The sequence below is a fragment of the Bombus huntii genome, chromosome 5 (assembly GCF_024542735.1).
Source record: "Bombus huntii isolate Logan2020A chromosome 5, iyBomHunt1.1, whole genome shotgun sequence".
In the NCBI taxonomy this organism is placed as follows: Eukaryota; Metazoa; Arthropoda; class Insecta; order Hymenoptera; family Apidae; genus Bombus; species Bombus huntii.
The window spans coordinates 14417686-14438540 of NC_066242.1; the positions used below are offsets into that span (position 1 = coordinate 14417686).

General features: G+C 40.6%; 1 protein-coding gene across 5 annotated transcripts in view; it reads right to left on the reverse strand.

The window, feature by feature from the left end:
• Nucleotides 1-9200: 9200 nt before the first annotated feature.
• The window catches only part of LOC126866085 (zwei Ig domain protein zig-8-like), a 107146-nt gene continuing 95491 nt past the window's right edge, over nucleotides 9201-20855 (reverse strand). For all 5 annotated transcript variants that reach the window (XM_050619199.1, XM_050619195.1, XM_050619196.1 and 2 more), the window contains 4 exons: nucleotides 20413-20585; nucleotides 12035-12190; nucleotides 11086-11419; nucleotides 9201-10497 (listed from right to left, as the gene is read on the reverse strand). In XM_050619199.1, coding sequence (XP_050475156.1) covers nucleotides 10358-10497; nucleotides 11086-11419; nucleotides 12035-12190; nucleotides 20413-20585 — 803 coding nt within the window. In that variant the 3' untranslated portion in view covers nucleotides 9201-10357. The remainder of the gene's footprint in view (nucleotides 10498-11085; nucleotides 11420-12034; nucleotides 12191-20412; nucleotides 20586-20855) is intronic.

Below are 20855 nucleotides of genomic sequence, written 5' to 3' on the forward strand. Positions count from 1 at the left end.
ATGTATTTTAAACGAATAACGTTGGTAATATGTAATATCGAAATATTGCAAAAGTAAATGCATATATCGAAATAACGTAGTTACAAGACCTCGCCGATCCTGAAAATGTTTCATCTATACGTAGTTTATGCACAGAACATAAAGAAAGAAGTTAACGGTTGAAATATCCACAATCTATTTGCTCGTAGAAGCTATAATTTAAAGATAACAAGCAATAGTCATCGATCTGATGAAAAGTAGCATGCATAGAGTTAATTTTAGTCGTTTACGTGGGAGACACGATAAAAGAAAATTACATATGTTTTGACGCAAAGTCTAAAACTTCTGAGTCGTTCCCACACGCAGTAGCAAAGAGGGTAAAAAATTTTTGTGAATGTAACTTCGATATCGTCGAAAGTATTTATATTCCATTTCCATAAAAATGATTTTTACCTATCTGACTTGTGTTACCACAAATCCCGTAACATGTGACCTGAAATACCGACAATGAAAGAAAATTTTTGTCCAACGATTAATATTGGTAGTACGTTTGACCGATATTGAAGAAGAAAACGTTTTGAAAGTTTAATTACAGATTGCAGTTTCTTCGTGTTTTAAGCACGAACCTCGCTGTAATGTAATTTCTTCGCGTAAATCTCTCGCAACCGAGTTTCATTTTTCCATGGAATCCTGTAATTGAAAAATCCAAGGGAGACCAGAATCCATCGCGTTCAAGCTTCTCGTCTATCCAAATTACTTTTGCTCAATGTCCTGAGCCAACCTAAGACATAGACGTCCCATTACGTACCAATGACGAAACATTTCACAGGTTACTACTGCCAAGTCGAGCAGAACAGCTGTCTCCGTGAAACATGAGATCCATAGTGGTTACTCCTTTGGAAAATGAGAACGCGAATACCTACATATAACGAACAAACGCATCGAGTGCTTCGAAACCAAATTGAATCGCATTACGTTGCTTCTCTCGTTCCCTTTGTCGGCAAATCCTAGAGAACACGCTACATCTTCATTTTGTTGCTTGCAATTGCCTTTTAATTACCAGGCTTGCCTTCGACCATCAGTTTCCACGAGTTTCCAGCAACAAAATATCAAGCGAGTTAGATGCGGACATTTCCGATACGCCTTTGTCCATGCGAATCGAGGACACACTATTTTCTAAATGTTATTCGATCTTATCTTTTAATCTTATACAATCGATCTGATTAAATACAATGAATTTGAACTTCAATTTCTTTAAGTAGCCACTTTTCAATGTCCGTTAAATAAACGTTGAGCTGTACTTCGTCGAATCTTTGACTGTCTCTATCGACGATCGAAATAATTCTGATCTGTTGAAATATTGGCGTGAATTTCGGTCGATTGAGCTCATGATGTCTAATCGTTTCCTTGGTTCGTAGCGAATGTACCTTTCGATCAACTGAATCCTAAGTACCGAAAACCATGTTCCCTTGGTGCCTCTTCCTGACGAGGATACGTGGCAATACCTAAACGTTCGATTTATTATATTCCGGACTTATTATATCCTACGATACATGAAAATTCTTATTAGAAAATGGTCTTCCATCGCGGTTGTTCTGCACACCTCGTCAATGAAAATGTCACGTGTTCTTTTATGCGTTTTCGAACGAAACAGCTGTCCGATTACCTTCACGTTTACGCCATTCCTCTGAGAACGCACAGCATCAAATATTCAATTCAAACTGTTCGATCGTAAAAACGGTGGTTAGTCCTCTGGCAGATATAATAAAAGATTTCGGTCGTTGACACGAATACCTACACTTTAAATTTCAAGACGTATGATAGCGGAAGCGTCATTAGTAAGCTATTACGTATGAAATTATTATCGCGTGTGCACGTGTAGTCAACTGATGCAAACGGATAGATGAAAGCGTCACGAGAACGTAATTTGAGGATTACGCTTGCTCGTATATTATCACTGAAACAATGGCCGTGTGACGTCGCCATCGTACAATCACGTAGGTAATCCGCAAGGATCTTCCGGAATCCTCCGTCCGACGGTCGTACGCTCCATGTCTTTGCAACCTAAACACCATTGCAGACCGACAGAACTATTTCCTTAAGCTTTCGATATAATGCGCCCTAATCCAAAAGGATTAACTTCCCTAGAATTGGAACAAATTGTTTTCAACGTGGAGAGCTTGCTTCTCTACTTACACAATTGCACCGAGGTGAACGAATTTTTATCGATTCCTCTCAGGATTCCGCAGATGTTCGAGCAATTTCAACGAGTCGCCGCAGTATGTTGTGTTTTCTATCACCCAGGATTAAAATTTGTCCGGTAAAAAAGAAAAACGAAAAGATGAAAATATGGCGATAAAAGTATCTCGTTGATGTTTATTCGAGTTCACGATGCGCACAGTGTGTTAGTGTGTTTCGGCTTATCGTGCTGCGACGTTCCAATTACGATTTGATAACTTGCTCGCGAGACACGAAAAACTTGCGACTGAAACTTTAAGGTTACGTGTCCGTTCGCTGCAGTTTTTCACACTGTGAACATCGTTCTAAATTTTCAGCGAGAAATTATGCAGTCCTGAGGCTGACAGGTAGCGGTTGCTGGAAATCGAAGTTCGCCAGTAAGTTCTGGTCGGTAGTTGACGATTGTTAATGCGACCAACCTACCGCTGCGAACAATGGCGAGTAATTATCATTTATATTACTACTGAGAAAGCCCATTTTATTCGGAAATACCATGAATATTAAACGTACCGTCGGGTCACATCGTGTTACCGATTTCTTAGCTGCGGTTACGACCACCACAACCAGGAGATGTACTTTCCAAACTCGAAACGAAGAAAGGAAGAAACTTACATTCTGACAACTTTTTGACCTCGTCACACGAAATACTTTACTTCCGACTGATATTAAGCCGAGTGCGAAAATGACTTTCTTTCCCATTGTCTTCGTTGCTTGCTAATTAAATAAGAAGGTCGTCGCGAAAAAACTACCCTTCGTTACTTCCCGGAAATTCGCACAAAGACGAAGTTTCACCGAGGAAAAGTGTTCGAAACCAAGTTGTTACAGCTTTCTTTCCGCGTGGATTTCTCTTTCCCTTCGATCAACTTCCACCACTTTCTTTTCTTTTTTCAAGCGCACTTCGCCTACCCATTTGATCTCGGAGACGCTAACGATTTCCACTTCTACAACTTCCATCGTTTTTGCTTACGCACTCCAGTTACCAAGCAATGGTTTAGTAAATCTCTTGTTACTTGCCAAACGCCAGTCACGGTTGACAGAAATTGATATCGAATGCGCGCGTTATCTGCTCCAACCATCTGTGTGTGGGTGTCGTTCATTTTTTAACGACGCTGACAACATCATCGTCGTCATAATTACAATGGAATGTGGTGCGCGTTAACCTACTTTTTTCCTCGCCTTTCAGCTTCGTTCGCACACGTGTCACCTTTGTTCTTAATTTCCTCGATAAACGAGCAATCGTAGTCATCCACGGCCGATATCCGAAGAGATAGAGAAGCGTGTAATTACGTGATTCAACCGTTCGACAAAATAATTCACTTTCGATTCGCAGATAAATGAAATCTGTCACAAGGAACGTTGAAAATATCGTGGTTTGCGTATATACGCGTTTTCTATGTAACGTGTTCATAAATTTCAGTAAAAATCGCAAGAAAAGAAAAACACGTTGTCGGAATACACGTACAGCGTGTAGTCTTAACGATGGTCTTAAGGCGTCCTACTGACAAAACCCTAGTGTATTTCTCTCCATTTACTGTATTTCCAACTGTGAGTCGACTTGGCAGTCCGGTAATGGGGAACATCTTTCAGCATAAAACGGGGCCGCGTTGCATGCTGCTCATTCAGGACAAATATGTCTACAGAACACCGTCAAGCGTCGCTATTTATGTTACCTTGTTCGCAATTGATTTGTTCGTTTGTAACAACGAGAATCTTCTAATTTTGTCCGTTTTGTTTCTAGCTCTCTTTTACAGTGCCTATATCAATGCCGAGAAATCAACGACAAAATCGTCCGCCTATTAAATAGAGTACAATCGTATTCTATTTTTTCTTTGATAAAACAGTACCGGTATAACTGAAAATAGAAATTTCAAGCGGTTCTATTTCGGCATGGAACGACAAAAGCACCTGGAAATTTGAGCTGAATTCTGAGATAGATAGCACCGGTAAACTTTGAACAACGATACGTTAAATGGAACGAGAACTCGATTATCGAAATTGTGCGACGAATACGCGATGAAAATTGCAAGAACGTTCGACTAGCAGCAGCCTAATAATTTCCTGTTGTGTACATCTGCGTTTCAACAAAGTTAAGCTATTCTCTTTGTGACGTTACAGGCTGTACTTATGAATCTCCGGCAGTTCCATATATTATACAACTGCAGTCTAACGATCGATAACTATGCACGCTGCTTGTGTAACAATAATAACAAAGTGATCAGTTATTCTACGAGCGCTCGGCATCTCTTGGCATTTACGTTTACCTGTATAAAGCGTAACGTTTTCAATTTCGATCGAGCGCGAAAGGACACGAAGGAAAATTCCACTTACAACATTCGAAAACTAAAAGATTTACTAACGGTGATTTACAGTAGACCCAAGGCGTTCGATAAATCGTTTGTTCGTTTCGTTTGCCGCGAGCATCGTAACGAACTTTGAAACAGCGAGGAAAAATGGCAAACTAATCGATCAATGAAACATTTAAAAACGCAGAATTCCCATGAGAACGATGAACTGCATTACAGTGGATGGCACGAGAACTCGTAAAACTAACTGAATGGCTGGCTGTAGGCGAAAAGTGAAAGCTCGGCAAAAGCTGGCAGTCGAGAAACTATCGCATATGCACCAGCGGATGTTCTGTCTGGAATATTGCGTTGCATCCAAGTCTGCTAGAGATACGCCAATAACATTGACGTTCGAAATACCGAATACAGCCAAATTGAACAAAAACGACACAACCAGAACGATGACGAATAGCGTGCGTTGAAAATTTAATTGGCCCGTGCACGATCCTGTCTACGATAACTCAAAAATTGGCGCAATTTACCGCTCTATTCTTCCTCTTCTTTTCTCGTCAACTCGACGCTTCTCAATTGCGAAGCTACTGTTTTGGATCAGCAGGATTTATCGTTCGTTTTACCGCTTTCTTTGGTATTCGACAATGCGTACTACTTCAACTTTTCGCACGTAACATCGCGCATTTAAGTCCTCCTTTTGGAGGAGAACAGTTCCGATCAAAGACGTTTTACTTCGATTTACGCAGCCTTTCGTACTGTCAATAAACTTGGTTGACTTTGCAAACGTTATAACGTACCAAAGTAACGCTTTTCACTTTAATATTTTCTAATAATCATCTTCTACAATATTTACGAGTAATGAAAACGACGATGAAGAAAGAGCAAACTACGTAACGCGACGTTTGCGCGCGGAAATGTGTAAAAAGGTGAAAATATGTTTCGTTCGAATAGGACTGAAGCTGGGACCGTAATAAAGTACGAACATCGCGACAGAAGCGACGAATTCTGTTCTATTTACAAACCAATCTGCGAAAGCACCATCAGTTCCATACTACAGTCATGTAAAACACCGTACAACATCCATTCCAAACACTTTCATGAACTTTCCCACGAGGCTTTCATACTTACACACCGAATCTACTCATACTGGTACCTGAATGTTACTGGTCGGATCAAGTACGTTGCATAAAAGAACAACAGCTGTTAATGGATCTGTCGTCATTTTAAGGCGTCGTTATACGAGTATTCGTGTAATTTCATACAAAATTGTAGAACTAATATTTGAATGTATATGTCGCGATGTTCATTTCATTCTTGCGATATTTATTATATATTTTTACTAACTAAGGTTTTTACTTTAAAACCTTCTATCGCTTCGAGAAATGAAAATGGAATCGTCGCAGGATACTCCGTATAGCGCGTGTATTACTTCCCCTGATAATTTTCGCTGCTTTCCAATTTCGTTGAATGCAAGCAAAATTTTCAAAATTCCAATACCCTTATCTATCTGGTCCGAAAATGAAATCGCTTGTGAATTCCCTTATTTTATTGACCGAAACGTTCTTCGATTGTGCACGGGTTTAGAATGCGAAACATTATTTCCGAAGGTATTATCGTATATTGAAACACATTCGATTATTATGCCAGTCAAATACAATTACGGAATACGTACATTGGACCGTTCCCATTGTTAAAATCGTGTTCTGTGCTACTAACTTGTTATCTTGTCGTTTCTTCTCACCCAGTGAAATAAATTCTAATTGAAATTACTTTGTTTCGGAACGATTATACAAATTGCTTAATTCCTGCGACGCCAGTGTATTCAACATAAACTATCGACATGAACCTTTGTCGTTGTTACTTGACGTGTAACTTTGTAAATAATGTAATTATACCGAGAAACGCGAACACGCGCGTAATTTATTATTTGCACGTTTCTCTCCGGAAACGCTTTTTGCATGGCGCAGCGTGCGAAGTTTAACGATATGGCGAAGGGAATAAATTGTAAGAAGTACAAAGTAACAAATAAAACGTAGAACGAAGCTATATAACAGAATCATAATTACGAAAAGAGAAAAATATCACGAGCACTTTCTCTCTTTTCCGCGCGATGAAGTACCTCGAACGTAATTTTAATCTCGGTCTTGGTCACTTTTTAACATCGACGCAAATGAACTACATTTTTTTCGAACTCTTGCATTTTGTCACGCAACTTGTTTAGCGATTTTATCGCTATTTCAAGCTAGCATCCGTGTTAGTAGAGGCGGCAGGGTTAGATCGTTGGCAACACGAAACTGTTTTACCAAGATCGACTTTGTTTCGTTCACCAGTTACGTGCATAGCGATGTTTATACTTGCAGAAACGTGTGCCTAAGTATATGCACAAGACCGTTCTATTTCTCGAAGTTTACAGTAAAATCTATCGACTCTTCGTCGATGAATATTTTCCATTAAATGAAACTAACATCTATGACTAATATAATAATGATAAATGATAATAATAAAAGTTCTTGTAAAACTATCGTTTGCAGGATATGAATATACATGTTCGACATACCGCGCTTCAGAGTAATTAGACAAAGGATACGCGTTTTAATTAGGCGGGATTATTTAGGGTTATCGTTGCTTTAACACGACGCACTAGTCAAAATGGAGACAAACAGATTACATTATGATGTGTCATTTTTAGTCCACAACGAATACTCGAAGAATAGAAGAGCACTGTATTCTTGGAATTACCCTATTACCTGTGCATGCTTGCTGAGATGGGAGCACTCGTGCGCTTCTTGTTTGAAGGAATTGCAAACTTTCTCAAACACCTCTAACTCTGTTCTCTGCTACTCTTCGAGCATTCTCTCATTTTCTGTCTCAGTACGCCTCTCTCCCAGTTTCTTTCGTGTTATCTGCAAAGAAAGTTGGGTAAAGCCGAGGCTCCACAACCGGGACATTCCATCGTCTCTTTTATTTCTTCTCGTCCTTGTTGCGCTTGCGCTTGTGCTTGTGCTGTGCATAGCATATCTAGAAACAGCTTACCGCCGATTCGATGCAACGAGTCTTATCGTGGATCAGGGTCTCCGAATTTCATTCGTATTCGAGATATTCAAAGCAACGAATCACCGCACTACATCCGCTGTTCTCGTTGCCATCCTTATTACGTTGAAAATTCTGCGAAATTGCATTGCGCGAAACAACGATATCGCGCTACAATTTTTACTAAAATTCTCGTAACCGAATTGTGGTAAAAATAACGAATAAGAAAGGTGAAAATTGAAATTCAGTTTTCCAGCAAAAAAAAAAAAAAGAAAAAAAATCCATCCAGACAGACAGAAAGATAGAAAACTAGAAAAATACGCTAAACAGAAACTATTAAAAAGGACACGCCAAACGTTTGAATATTATACAAGCATAATTAACGCCATCCATTTATTACGCTGAAACGAATTACATACCAAATTGCTGGACCGCAGCGGTGTCACTGTATCGACACATTCTCTTGTTATTTATCGGCTGTAGCCTATGTTTATTACAAAGATCGATATGTTCATTCGCACCGACACGGTTAAAAACGATTTCATCGATACAGCAACCCGTCGTTTGTTCTCTCGTGATTTTTGTTTCTCCTGTTTTGAAAGAAGGGTTTTCTTCTCGTTCTTCGGTTCGGAGGTAAAGACGTATGAAGGTTCGAACTGGACAAGCGAAGGAAGAATGCTCTTTGTAGAAGTCACTGCGCCGTATCCCTTTATTGCAGTAGTGTTTCAATTTAGCACCCGTTAAAAGAGTTTCGGTGCTTTTATCGCGAAAGTTCTGTGCGGCCAGATAGAAAATAAGAGAAGAAAGCAGGGCCGCGCCGCGCCGGGTCAAACAAAACGAGGTTAAAGGACGGGGGTGGTGGGATCGAAGTCGAACGGGGGGGAAAAAACGATACGCGGTACCCTCCCGTGACGTGGCACAGACTAGGTATCAGGCCGCGTTATATGGGTTAACGTTTACAACCTAAATCAACTTGCTATCGTGTTAATTGTTCGCGATATCTTCCACCATGACGCGAATTATCGCCATCTCCATCGACATCGGACGATCTTTCAAAAATTGTCGTGATATCGAGTGGTGGGAAAGTTCGTGCGCGTCGATAACAAGGGGAATCGGCGTCCCTGTGAGTAAACGCGAAAGGTTTCACACGTTCGATAGTCTTATCGATTAATCGTGTCTAGAACCGCGCTCTTAGAAGCTCGTTTCGCGGCTACAGTAATGTTAGTGGTCGTCGTTATCCAGCCCCTAGCGGATTTCGATATTTCTCCAACCGAATTTGCGGTTGAATTAATCCGTTTTAACAGGATTCCAAGCTAAGATAACGAAGGCTCTCGTAATAACGTTTGCCACTGGCGTGTTAAAGCTCGCGTAAAGTTCGAAGACTTCGAGAGATAGATAACGCGAGGCGAACGTGCACATTTATCGGCCGGAGCTATTCCACAACTTTCCTTCGGAGTTTCGTGAAATAACTTTTCCTTCGCGTCGTTTATTTCACGGTGATCGTGCTACTTTACCTTCAATTTCCTGCCTCATCGTTTACCCATCGAACAACGAAAACAAATGGCAAAGTTGCCTCGACAAAGTTTCTTACGGCGTCGCATCGCGTCGTGCCTCGATCCAACGAAACACAAAGGACTCGTGAGTAAATTATCGATCGCAGCTTTACGATTAATGTTTTATTGAATGTATGATTAGAGCGTTATATTTACATTGATTCCGTTTATCCCGACATGAACACGCGGCAACGCGCGGAATCGCATGAATGTCTGTCACGAATTTCCGATAACGAGTTTATCCGCAGCCTGATCGATCCACTGTACTCCTGATTCTCCCCGGATTCAACGGAGGCTTTCACTTTCCTCGCATTCCGTCTCAATAAATCTCTAACACACACACACATGCTATCCAAGATTCGAAGAAGGAGTGGAAGAAGAACGGTTTCCACGTCACGAAACGTAAAGGCGCTTGTTCATCTCGAGTCCACGGTGTCGCTTACATACTACGTATGTGTATACGTATAGGTATACGTATGTATGTGTATGAACCCCGCGTGTATAAGGAATGTGTATGTATGCGCGTTTCTTTATGTATGTGTACATTTACATATGTATATATAATGCACGTACGAAGAAAACGGTTCACTCATCGCGCACAATGACAGATACTAGCAAGTAAAAGATCATGCTCGAATCGACAGGTTCCTATCGTCTCGCAACAGAAAAGAGAATAAAAGAGGAACCTTTCTTCGCGCGTCGTTCTATTTCCCAACGTTAAAAGTGAGACACATCTTGCACCACATACTTTCTATATCGATTCCAAAACCAGCAGAATAATCGTTACTCCGACCACGCATAAGTTTTTCCAGACAAAGAAATTGCTTGGTACATAATAAAGGAACGGGGTGGAAGGAGATGGAGTACACGGGATAAGGGACAAGAGGGTTAAAAGATAGAAGGGAATAAAACAAAAGGATTTCTCGGTGGCTACAGTTCTGCTGCTCTCACGATCGGACGCGGTTCCCCTCGATGAGGGAGCACGAATCTCTGAAAAGAATCGCGCTACAGGTAAAAGGGTCGGTCCGAAAGTGGCGGCGGTTCCGTGTGTTCATACGTGAATCGATACACTCGATGACATTCCGGTTTTAACACCAATGCAAGGATATCGTTCTTGCAGGGCCGATTGGAGTTACAGTTGAAAAGACGAATCCCGAATGGTCGACCGATGGTCAGAGTCGTCCTTGCGATAGGAGAGATGAACCGAGTTGCGGTAGCGCGGCCACGACTAACACCAGTCGTTCCCATAAGTTCAACGGTGATTCATGTCGGGTAAAGGCTGGTGAAACTCGGTATCCTCCAGCTGACGGCCGCCAAGAGGGACACCAGAAAGTTACTCGCTAAAATTGCTGGACTAAGGTTCCTTCTGTCTCCTCCGTGCATTGCCGCCGGTTTCTCTTCCTCTGAAACGAGATTAGAAACTCTGACTCGATAGCTGCAAAAAGAAACCGTTCCTCGCGAAAATGGCCGAGCTAGAATGAGAAGAGGCGCGTCGCCAGACAAGACCACCCCAATCTCATAGAGGGAGAAGGAGAAAGGACACTTTCGTGGAGGAGCGGTAAAATACCCCTGAGGGTGACTACGACGTTTTAAACGAGCTCGACCGGTCGGACACTGAAAGCTAAAGCCCCAGACGAGACGGGCCTCGTCTCTTTTTCTGACTTCTTAGTCCCTTGTGCGAAGTTCGCCTTCGTAGTCTGATCACGCGCGCAACGATCTCCGGAACAGTGGCGCGCGTCTAGGAGATGCTTAAGGCTTTGTCAAATTTTGCTCCTATCTGGATTTCTATAGAACTTTTGAAATATCGAATGCTCGATCGTAAGGCGAAACGTTTCGCTTTATCCTGTATGCCAGAAATCTGATCCGACGTTAATTAAGCTTCTACCTTTACCTCGAACGAAGTCTCGATCCTAATTATTTCTCGCTAAATGATTTTTCGAAACAAACTAAATACGGATCGGCCTTACGTTTGGTAAACTTAATTTGCTCACCTTCGATCACGTGAACCATCACGTAAGCCGATTTAGCATTGCTCGGTGAACACGTATAATTACCGCCGTGCGACGGTTTCGTTTTGTTGACCATTAGAATCGATCCGTTCTTGGTCAGTTCAACTTTCACGCCTGGCTCCTCGTCGTAGTTGATCATATGTCCCTGACGATACCAGAAGACGTAGAGGGGCGATTCCGCAGCTGCCTTCAGTTGACACTCCAACCGAAGACTGGAACCTTGCTTCACGTGTAAATCAGGCGCCCCTGGTATGATCGAGTACGCTTCTGTGATCTTCAAGAGCACGAAATTCCGTTGCACTGGATGCGACGTAACCTGAAATTTCAACGCCAATAGTTGCTTCGTGGATAAATCGAGTTCGATTATCGCCTCTTATCTGTCAAGTGGAAATTTCTACATCGTTTTAGGAACGATCTTCGATAAACGTTCTGGCAAAATGTACTGTTCCTAGGAAACTATTCCTAGAATCTTTCGAATATTTCATGGATTCTTCGTAAATAAAATATCAAGGTGTGTTTCACTCTCGCGACAATTTGCGGCTAACATTTAAACCGAGCTTCGGATTAAAGGCTACGATAACCTTAACTGACCTTACGCTGACTTTTCGGATGGTATTTAACGTATGACGTCTAGAAAAAGCTCTAATTTCGTCTGGTAACGCAACTAAACGACCACAGCGCGGACGAACTAAACTTGTTACGCGTCTTTTATCATTGAAATATCCTTTCGTTTTGTTTTGTTCTGTTACGTACACGGAAAGAGACGTTCCAGGAGAGTTACTGTAATGCGTTGCCATAAATTTAAAATATGACGCCCGTTTTATGTTGAAATAGATGATATGCATGTTGCAACGTCGCAACAGAGTGAAGCACCATCGTACTGAAGAAGAAACGTGCCTTTTATTACACATAGATACATCGCCAAGTATACCTGACATTCGTATATACCCTCGTCCTGGAGAGTAACTGCTCGTATTTGAAGTAGCCAATCAGTACTCGAATGCATCACGACAAATCGTTTGTCGACTGAGTGGGTACTTGTGCCAACAGTCAACAACCGTCTGTTTTTACGCTTCATCCATGTAATCTGCAATAAAAAATTGTCATGAAGTATACGTCCGTTCGATATTTATTTAATTTTATTTATCGCAAGCTTTGCCCGTGTTTATTACAGACGACTGACCCATTTTATAGGTTGATTTAAATAAATATAAAATAAAGAAAGAACGTCGTTTGTATTAATAAATATATCAATACATGTATGTTAATCGGATAATACATACGAAAGATTTCCATCATGGAGAAAGCTCAAAATAATTCAGGGATGGAAACAAGTGGTTGTAGTAGGATAGGTGTTAAAAGCATTTAGGTCATTTACGGTAACAATGTATAGGAAACAGCGTGTATCATATCAGGCAATGAGAGAGGGAGAGTAAGCCACGCTTGCGTCCAATATCAATTACGATGGCCATTAGTGTACCCTAATTTCAGGGTAATTTTCATTCTTGACCGTGTTGACCACGAAACTTACTCAATTTGTTCGATAACTGTCACGCCGCGCCACGCCGCTTCGCTGCCTCTCTGTTCTCCCTGCTTCCAAAAATTGTCCCCTTTCGTTCATGATAATTTGTCAAAATTTATCATTGCGATCGATCGCGTATCAATTCCCATTGCTCCCGCCTGTCCCGTGCTTTGTACGGCTGAACAAGAACTTGAAAATTGCTTCGGGGAAAACAGATTGCCGGCTTTCAAATTACTTGTTACGTGGGCACAAGGTGAGTGGAAAAATGAGAAACGAGGAAATTGACTTTCAAACAGATTGGACAAACCTGAGAGTTGGAAATGGTTTGTACTAATCTGCCAAAAGCTCGTCTACAGGTAGAAATGTATGCTACTCGTCATAATGTGGTAGCTAGTAACGAGCTTTCTCTGAAACAGATGTAGCTCAACCGTAAATATGAAAAAATATCGTACGAACGTTTGCAAACTCGCGATACATTTCTAAACGAGTCGCACTTTGGTAACACGCGTACACTGCATTCGTTAATCTCGTTAACGATACTACGCATAATTTTCATTTCTGCTCATGTTATAAGTGTTTCACCCGGTCCCATTGTAAATCTACCGATGCGCATCATTTCCGCATCACTCGCTGGAACACATCTTCCAAGAAAATAACTAACTATTGCAAAATGATAAATAAATACATTGTAAAAATAACGATGAAAGAAGAAGAGTTGGTCTTTTGAGAACATTCGTAGAAATTATATAATTAACGATTCGATCGAAAGACAATCGCTATCGATCGATTCAATCTTGGTTTGAATGGACCTTCCAATAACCCGTTCTAATGCTTAGTCGACGCGTAGGTGATTACCACTACGACTCCATCAAATACATCCGTAGGAAACCAATTCTCGGGGATATGACATTACTAAAACCATCGACTGCCCCTAATCCAGGATGTTCCCCATAATCCTGGATTCCACTGAAAGAGGACTTACTTCTGCCCGCCACATCTGCGCCTAACGTGATATGAATTCGTAATTTTGTTTAACCATAATTAACCGCGCACACCCTTTTGTACCGAATTAATTACGATTATTCCGGTTAACTGGTCTAATTCAGTGAACGTAATATAACGCTCGACGAGATCGACCGTACCATTAAAATCGATTATTCTCCTCGACAAAATGCAAATGGTACATTACGTTCGAACGACGACTTCATTACGCGACTCTTAATTTCCTTTGACATTGTTTCAACCATCGCTCTTCGCAGATACGAATTGGATAACGGATGTTTCGAGAATTCCCGAAGGAAGCTATTAAAGCGGGCGTAGGCAAGAAAGAAGGGTACGTGCTCAGATATAGATCCACGAACCCATGGAGCTTTTCAAGTAGAGTCCCACCAATACTGGCAAAAGCTTAATTGAAAACGACTATCCACAGCAGCAGCCTTATACCCTATTCTTAATCTCCCAAATGGGAATTGCCGTGAACCTTGAAGGATGTCCTTTCTACGATCAATGGATAACGTTGTGGTCTCGTTTCGTATCCTGACAAAATCTTAACAAACCAGTTCTCTGAGGCAAAAGCTCGTTCTGGGAACCATTACACTTGACGAAAACGTCACTGAAATTACGTCCCAGCTGAATTATATAGGCTTGCTCATTATTCATGATCTTAAAGCATAAATCATTTATTTTTATATCAACCTAGAGTGGATATGACAAAACATTATACGCATGACAAATCCATTAATATCTTTTCGTAGAATTACGCGCGTCGTTGATTATATTTTCAATTTTAAATTCAATAGATTCGCGATGGATAAAGCCTCTAATGCTTTAATGTGATTTACGAACCAGGTGTAAAATAAAACGGTTCCAATTACGCTGGCATAATTACTATCGCAACCCTGCGTATGGTACGTGATTCGCCGAGATCAACGTTAAAAGCTCGTTCTGGTTATCAGAGAAACGATTTTAAAAGTATTCCCTCGACGAGCCAACTTCCCTCGTCTGCTATTGAGAAATCAAATATCAGCTCGATGTCAACTACGTGTTTTAGCGACGGGGAACGAAGGCGTAGGCTAATCGTACGATTATCGTGGTTTCAGTAACGAGCCTAAACATTCTTCGATAGAAGGGAAACGCTTTCATAGAAATCGCAAAGAGCAAGCAAGCTGCGCCGAAAAACGAGATAATCGTAATTGTCTTGAATACCGAAAGTTTCAGTTTCCAAAGCGCTTTCTTCTTAAAGTTTGGTACAATTGGCCTAATAAGTAATTGACGAAGAGTGATTGCATAAAACAGTCTTTGTGGGACGGTAATCGGGAAGGAAATATTTGTCGAGAATAAAACGTTTACGTATCTCCCAAAGCTCTCTCCGCGCTCGATTACTTCGTTCCTTTGCGTTTTCTCCTTTTGAAAGGTTCGCTAGTTTGCATCTTTGTTCGTACTTCTTAATATCCTCGGTATAATCGTTTCCCGCGTTTAATAGTTTAATTTGAGAGGGAGGAGATAGGAAGCGGTGTTCAAGATAATACCGGTATTCCACGGTACTCGTTGCATTGTGTTCCTTCTTCTATATAACGATGACAGAGTCTGGAATACGCTGACAACGTAAAATGCGAAGGTGTTGTAACGACAGGTGACAGTTATGATCTTTACTGCACATGGTTCAGCACTTAACGCGTGATTTACCTCCATTGACATCGTGTCGACCCCTCGTTTCGCGGTTTTACCGTAAATCGACGACTTTAACTGTACACTGAATAAGTAACGACAGATTTATGGGACAGTAAAAGTTGTTTTTGCATAAAACACGTAAAAACTGGCATTTTTTACGCGCCGATCGATTGAATCGTCTCTGATGCATCAATTTTCGATATTATTCATTTTGCTGTTCATCCTGTTAGTTCCTAGAAATTTATTGGAACACGCATATTTCTCGGTACCCGTTGATTTTGCCGTGGATACCGTAAAGCAAACAAGAATAGCGTGGGTGTTATTGAATACTGCCTGGATGAATCAATTTTTATTCTCACGTGGACCGATAACAATACCTTGATCAAACAGATCCGATAGTGCCTCCACGCTGTCGAATGTAATAGACATAAATACTGTATCTGGGATCTGGGATGTGCGTATGTTAAACATGATCCTAATTTTCTTTGAGAAAGGAAGGAAATTTCCATCTTCCGTAACGTTTGAAGGGAAACGAAAAGTTTGGCCGATTTAATAAACGGGATTCATGGTACAATAATTTGATGTACTTTAAACCGTTGTTATGAAAGCAAAGCAGTTCCAAACTAATTCGGAAAAAGACTTCCTCAAAGTTTACTGGATAACGAATTGGATAAGCACGGAGCATAGAGTTTCAGCGTTCTCTCAAACGCGAATAGTAGTTCGCTGGAACAACATTAATCAACGTTACTTTGACCGGAACCCACTTAAGGTGCCTGTTCCTGGAAATTCCCTTCGGAAATCCGCCCATGGATTTCCCGCGATCAAGCAAATTAATTCCTATCCGTAGCCTCGAGATGTTGTGTTCGTCAACTATATGAATGGAACACCCATTTGTCTAGTTAATAAAATTACCCAATAAAGCAGTTCGATATCAATGGCGATTAAATAACGTGTTAAGCAATTAGACAACAAAGATTCGAATAGAACGATATTCGAGAGAAGTACGCATCCGCAAACGAAGTGATACTTTCGATACCTTCGAGGAGGATCGTCGGTTGTGTCATTCTTTCTATTTTTCGATCACGCAAAGTTCATCCTTGAAACAACACGTACCAGACCCCAGTTCGTGGTCCGCTGCTCACCGACGACGCAAATAGACTTTGGAAATTATATTTCACAGACAATCCAACTCTTCCTTTCCTTTTCTTGAATATACCTGCTTCGCGTTGCCCACCTATCGTGACAAGTTGTTTTCAATTTCCACGAGTGGTGTTTTCCTCATTGTTGTAGAGGCACACACTCGAAAGGGGAAAAGTTGGTTGAAAGATATTTCCAAAATTGATATCCCTTAACGGAAGCACTCTTTCTTGCCACTGCCGCTCCTCGCTTCTTTCAGTCTTCTTCGTACCCTCGATCGAACGACTAGGCTTTTAAAGCAACAAGCCTTGTTTCTCCCTCTCGTACACGCCACATAGATGAATTATCTTTTATTCATGTTCTTCGTCGATATAAGATCCTACCAACAGTGTTATTTGCTTTCCGTCCGTGGACAGAGTACTTTACATAAGTGCCCGTAGGTTTACCAGCTGTCTTCTTATTTTTCATGATAAGAGTACCTCGCATTTGTAATGCACGATAGGCAAGCCAAAGATACGACACGTTCATCGAGAGAATATGACATTATAGAAAGTAAAGTAGAGCTTTCATATACTCCTATAATGTTTAGATGGTCCAGTAAACATGTCACGCGCCGAACTAAGATGAAATTTCATAAACAAACTTTTGCAAATGAATCGGTGATACGGAAAAGTTAAGTTTAAGTTAGTCACACAGTTGGAAGTACTATCGTCTTCCTGATGTTCTACCTCGATTTGTCAAGCACCAAGTCATACAAGACTGTTCCCAATACAAAAACCAACGATACGCAACATTTTGCCTGTAAGTGGATTAGGACTCTTCCAATTTTTAAAGTTCGCGCGAATTACACGTTCTCTGAAACACGCTTCCAACTTTCTCGATACATCCTAATTTATTTATCCGATCGCAGAATCGACGGATTAAAAAGATAAGTCTGAGCTGGTCGAGTAGGCCATACGAAGAAACATACATACAAGCGTAAATGCTGCATAGTAAAATGTATCGGTATATACCGAAACGTTAGATTTGAAGTAGCATAAAGCATTGTATTCCAACAGATAATTATCGTTCTTAAAGTTGCTACAAATAAAATAAATCTTGTTCGTGGGATAGCAGAAATGCAAGGATAAATTCCAGCAATGAAACGAAGGAAAAAGCATTGGATGGTTTTGTATCCTAATGGACAATTATTATTCTGAAACGTGCCACAAACAAAATAAAACTTGTGCGTGGAAATAGCATAGAGGCGAAGATATACGTCGTGGAATTTTTCTTAGTGAGTAAGTACTTAAAACTTGTAAAATACGTGACCAAGGGATTAGCTATTCATTTGATAAGAATGTATCTCTCTCTCTCTTTCTCTTTTTCTTTTTATCTCTCTTTTTCCCTCTCTCTATGAAAGTTTACCAAGTGTTTCCTTGAATATGCATGTACGTGTATGTATCTTGCGTATAAAAATTCCTCGAAAATCCGCTCCACCTGATCTGTTCTATGAGAAAATCGTTCGTTGCCGCGACGTCGAATGGAATTCGATTTCGACATCTGGCTTTCGTCGCCACGAGTATCGAGGGAGACTTTCCCGCTTCTCAATGCTTCGTGTACACAACCTAGATTTTCTGTCATTCCTTTCCTCCTTCGCTTTTTTTCCTCTGAGAACTTGAACGGAGCACCTGCTACGGTATCGGTTTAACGGTGGAATCTCGTAAAATATTCTGAAATATTCCTGCACCGTGGCTACCGATGTTCGAGAGAAGGCAAGAGAAATGCGATCGGAAAAAGAAGGTAGCACGAGATACGTGAAAAAGAAACGAACAAGGAAATAAGGAGAAAAGGTCGACTCGAGCTGCTAGGAGAAAATATGAGATTTAAAATGTGAGAATCAATTGGAAGGACCGCGTTATCACGTTCGACGCACGGAATTCAAGGCGTACCTTCGTCATGATCGTGAACCAAACCGAAGGAAGGCGAATTTACAGTAAATCGATACGTGAGAGGCAAATTATTGTTCGAAGAGACTGTGCTTCGGCCGAAAATTACGAAAAGCTATTTAGAAAAATACCGAATAAAAGGCAACGAATGCCTTTTCGGGATTTCTGTATACTTAACGGGATCCGCCGATTTAAAGAATTTCACGAGTAACCCACAAGGGGATAAATTTAGAGCCGAGAGAAAAAATGGGGGAGAAAGGATCGGCAGAGAAGCAGAAACGGGTAATTTGTCTAAAAGTTCAAGAAGGAAGAAAGAAAATTAGAGAGAGCTGTGGCCGAGCTATTTGTTATCAAGGTGGCAATAATGCTCCCCAGCTCAAACCGACGCGCGCCACTTCTACAGTCTTGCTGATAGTTAGATTTAGTAGCATCACGGATTAAATAGAAATTCGCCGTTTTAAAAAAATCAGTTCGTACGATAAGCAAGTGTGTTATAAACGTAATCCGCATATTCAAAAGGATTTATTGAATTCGAAAATTTGAATTTTAAACTTTATATATAAATTCGGAAAATTTTCTGTATTATACTCCGAATAGCGGGAACACATATTATATTCTACTAGCAGCGATATTTGTATATTTGAACAAATGTATCAATTGAACTAGTTTGAAGCAAAGTACGCCTCCAAACAAGTAATATTTTTTGCATTATACGTATATGGGTAATGCAAAAACACGTTGAACTTTATAGAATTAATTAGGTCACAGGCCCGCGATACAGTATGCGCAAAGATGCGATTATTTAATTTGCAGTTTTTATAGAAAGAGTAACTCCGCGTCTATCACGGTTGTTACTATTGTTTCAAAAGATATTCCGTTATTTCAACGTGTAAAAAGTGCAATCGTGTCAAATTTGATATTTTATTTTTTATATCGGTATACCGAAAATATCGTTTTTAATCAAATATGGTTTGACGGAAATCGATTAAACAACTCGCGAACATTTCTTCGAGTCAATTAGCAATGCAACTGAAGATTCTTCGCTCGTTTAACCGTGATTCAATTACAGTGCAAAGCTTGCGCAGAAATTGAATTCACAGTACAAAAGGAGAGTAACTTTGAAAATAGATTGGGAAGTTCTAACAAGATCAGTTTAGAAGGCTCTGGTCTGTTTTTCTCTGTAGTCCATTGAACAACATTACATGAAAGTTTGCTCTGTTCTTGATGTTTGATATTTATTCCCCTTCGCTTTATCTAACCTAACAGTTTATTTTAGAAGACAAGCACTTGTATGCGTTCATCTTCCTGATCCTAGCAACGCTTTTGAGACTTTACGTGGGTCGTACGTCTCAAAAGAATTACATTCCCTTCAGTCCCTCTTCTAGGGTTACAAACATTCAAAGAATCGTTATATATGTATAAAACGATTCCTCCAGTTTTTAAAATTCAATGAATCGTTGTATTATTCAGTCATGAATTCTCTTTCCCTCGATTGCTTCGTGTATGCCACCTGGCAAACGGAGATTAAATGAATATCACTCAACTCGCTGCTCTGGCGGCAAATGAAAATTGAACGGTCGCGAATATGGCGAGAAAGAAGGAATCTAACGAAGTGCCAATATAGAATAAAAGGTAGCATAAAAATAGGAATGAGAAAAAGAAAGCATCGAATCGTAAAATAGCCGATAGGAAGCTCGAAACTGTAGGTAAATTTTTCAGGTTAAAATTATTAATAAATGTGAAAAAGAACGCTACTGGTCTCGATCTGCTATTCTCGAGCATCGAAAATTCTAAGCAAATGTATAAAAACCGATACTGCTGCGAAAATAGCAACGAGTGGAAAGCAAAGCGAGTCGCGAACGCGTTGTTGCGAGGAAAATATTTCGCGGATGTAGAGCACTCGCGTCCTCGCCTCTGGTGGTGTCGTGTATCGGCATGAAACTAATTTCGACCCTGCATGAATTACATCACGCCAGGAGGGCCGCGTATCTTGGAAATACTTTTCTGGGTCAATCGTCTACAAGCTAACTTGTATTACGTAACGACATTTACGGTTCCAGCGCCAGGTTCGGTAATTTTGCAGGGCAAATTCGCGGTGCTTCCGCTTTGTGCAAGAACTTCCCTGATGGGACCTTCGACGACATCTTCGCTTTTATCCTCGGAGCTGTTTAATGACACCAATTCGTTGCTGACCCTTAACGATTGTTGCTGCTCCGCCCGGCTCCCTGGAAAAATTACAATCACGTTACGGATTAAAATCTCTGACACACGTTGCATCGTAAATAATCGAGAAATAATTGTACGATTTAATTCGTAATTGTCGCTGTATCATCGTGGATGTTACTATATGCGATTCTTATAGCCCATTTCTTAGGAAATTGCTCCGAGTTTTATGGGCCGTAATTCTTTATCTTCGAGAAAAAGACTAAAAAAAAAAAACTAAAGGAGAGAGCGAGACAAGTCGAATCGTTATTAGAGATATTTAATCGCAAACT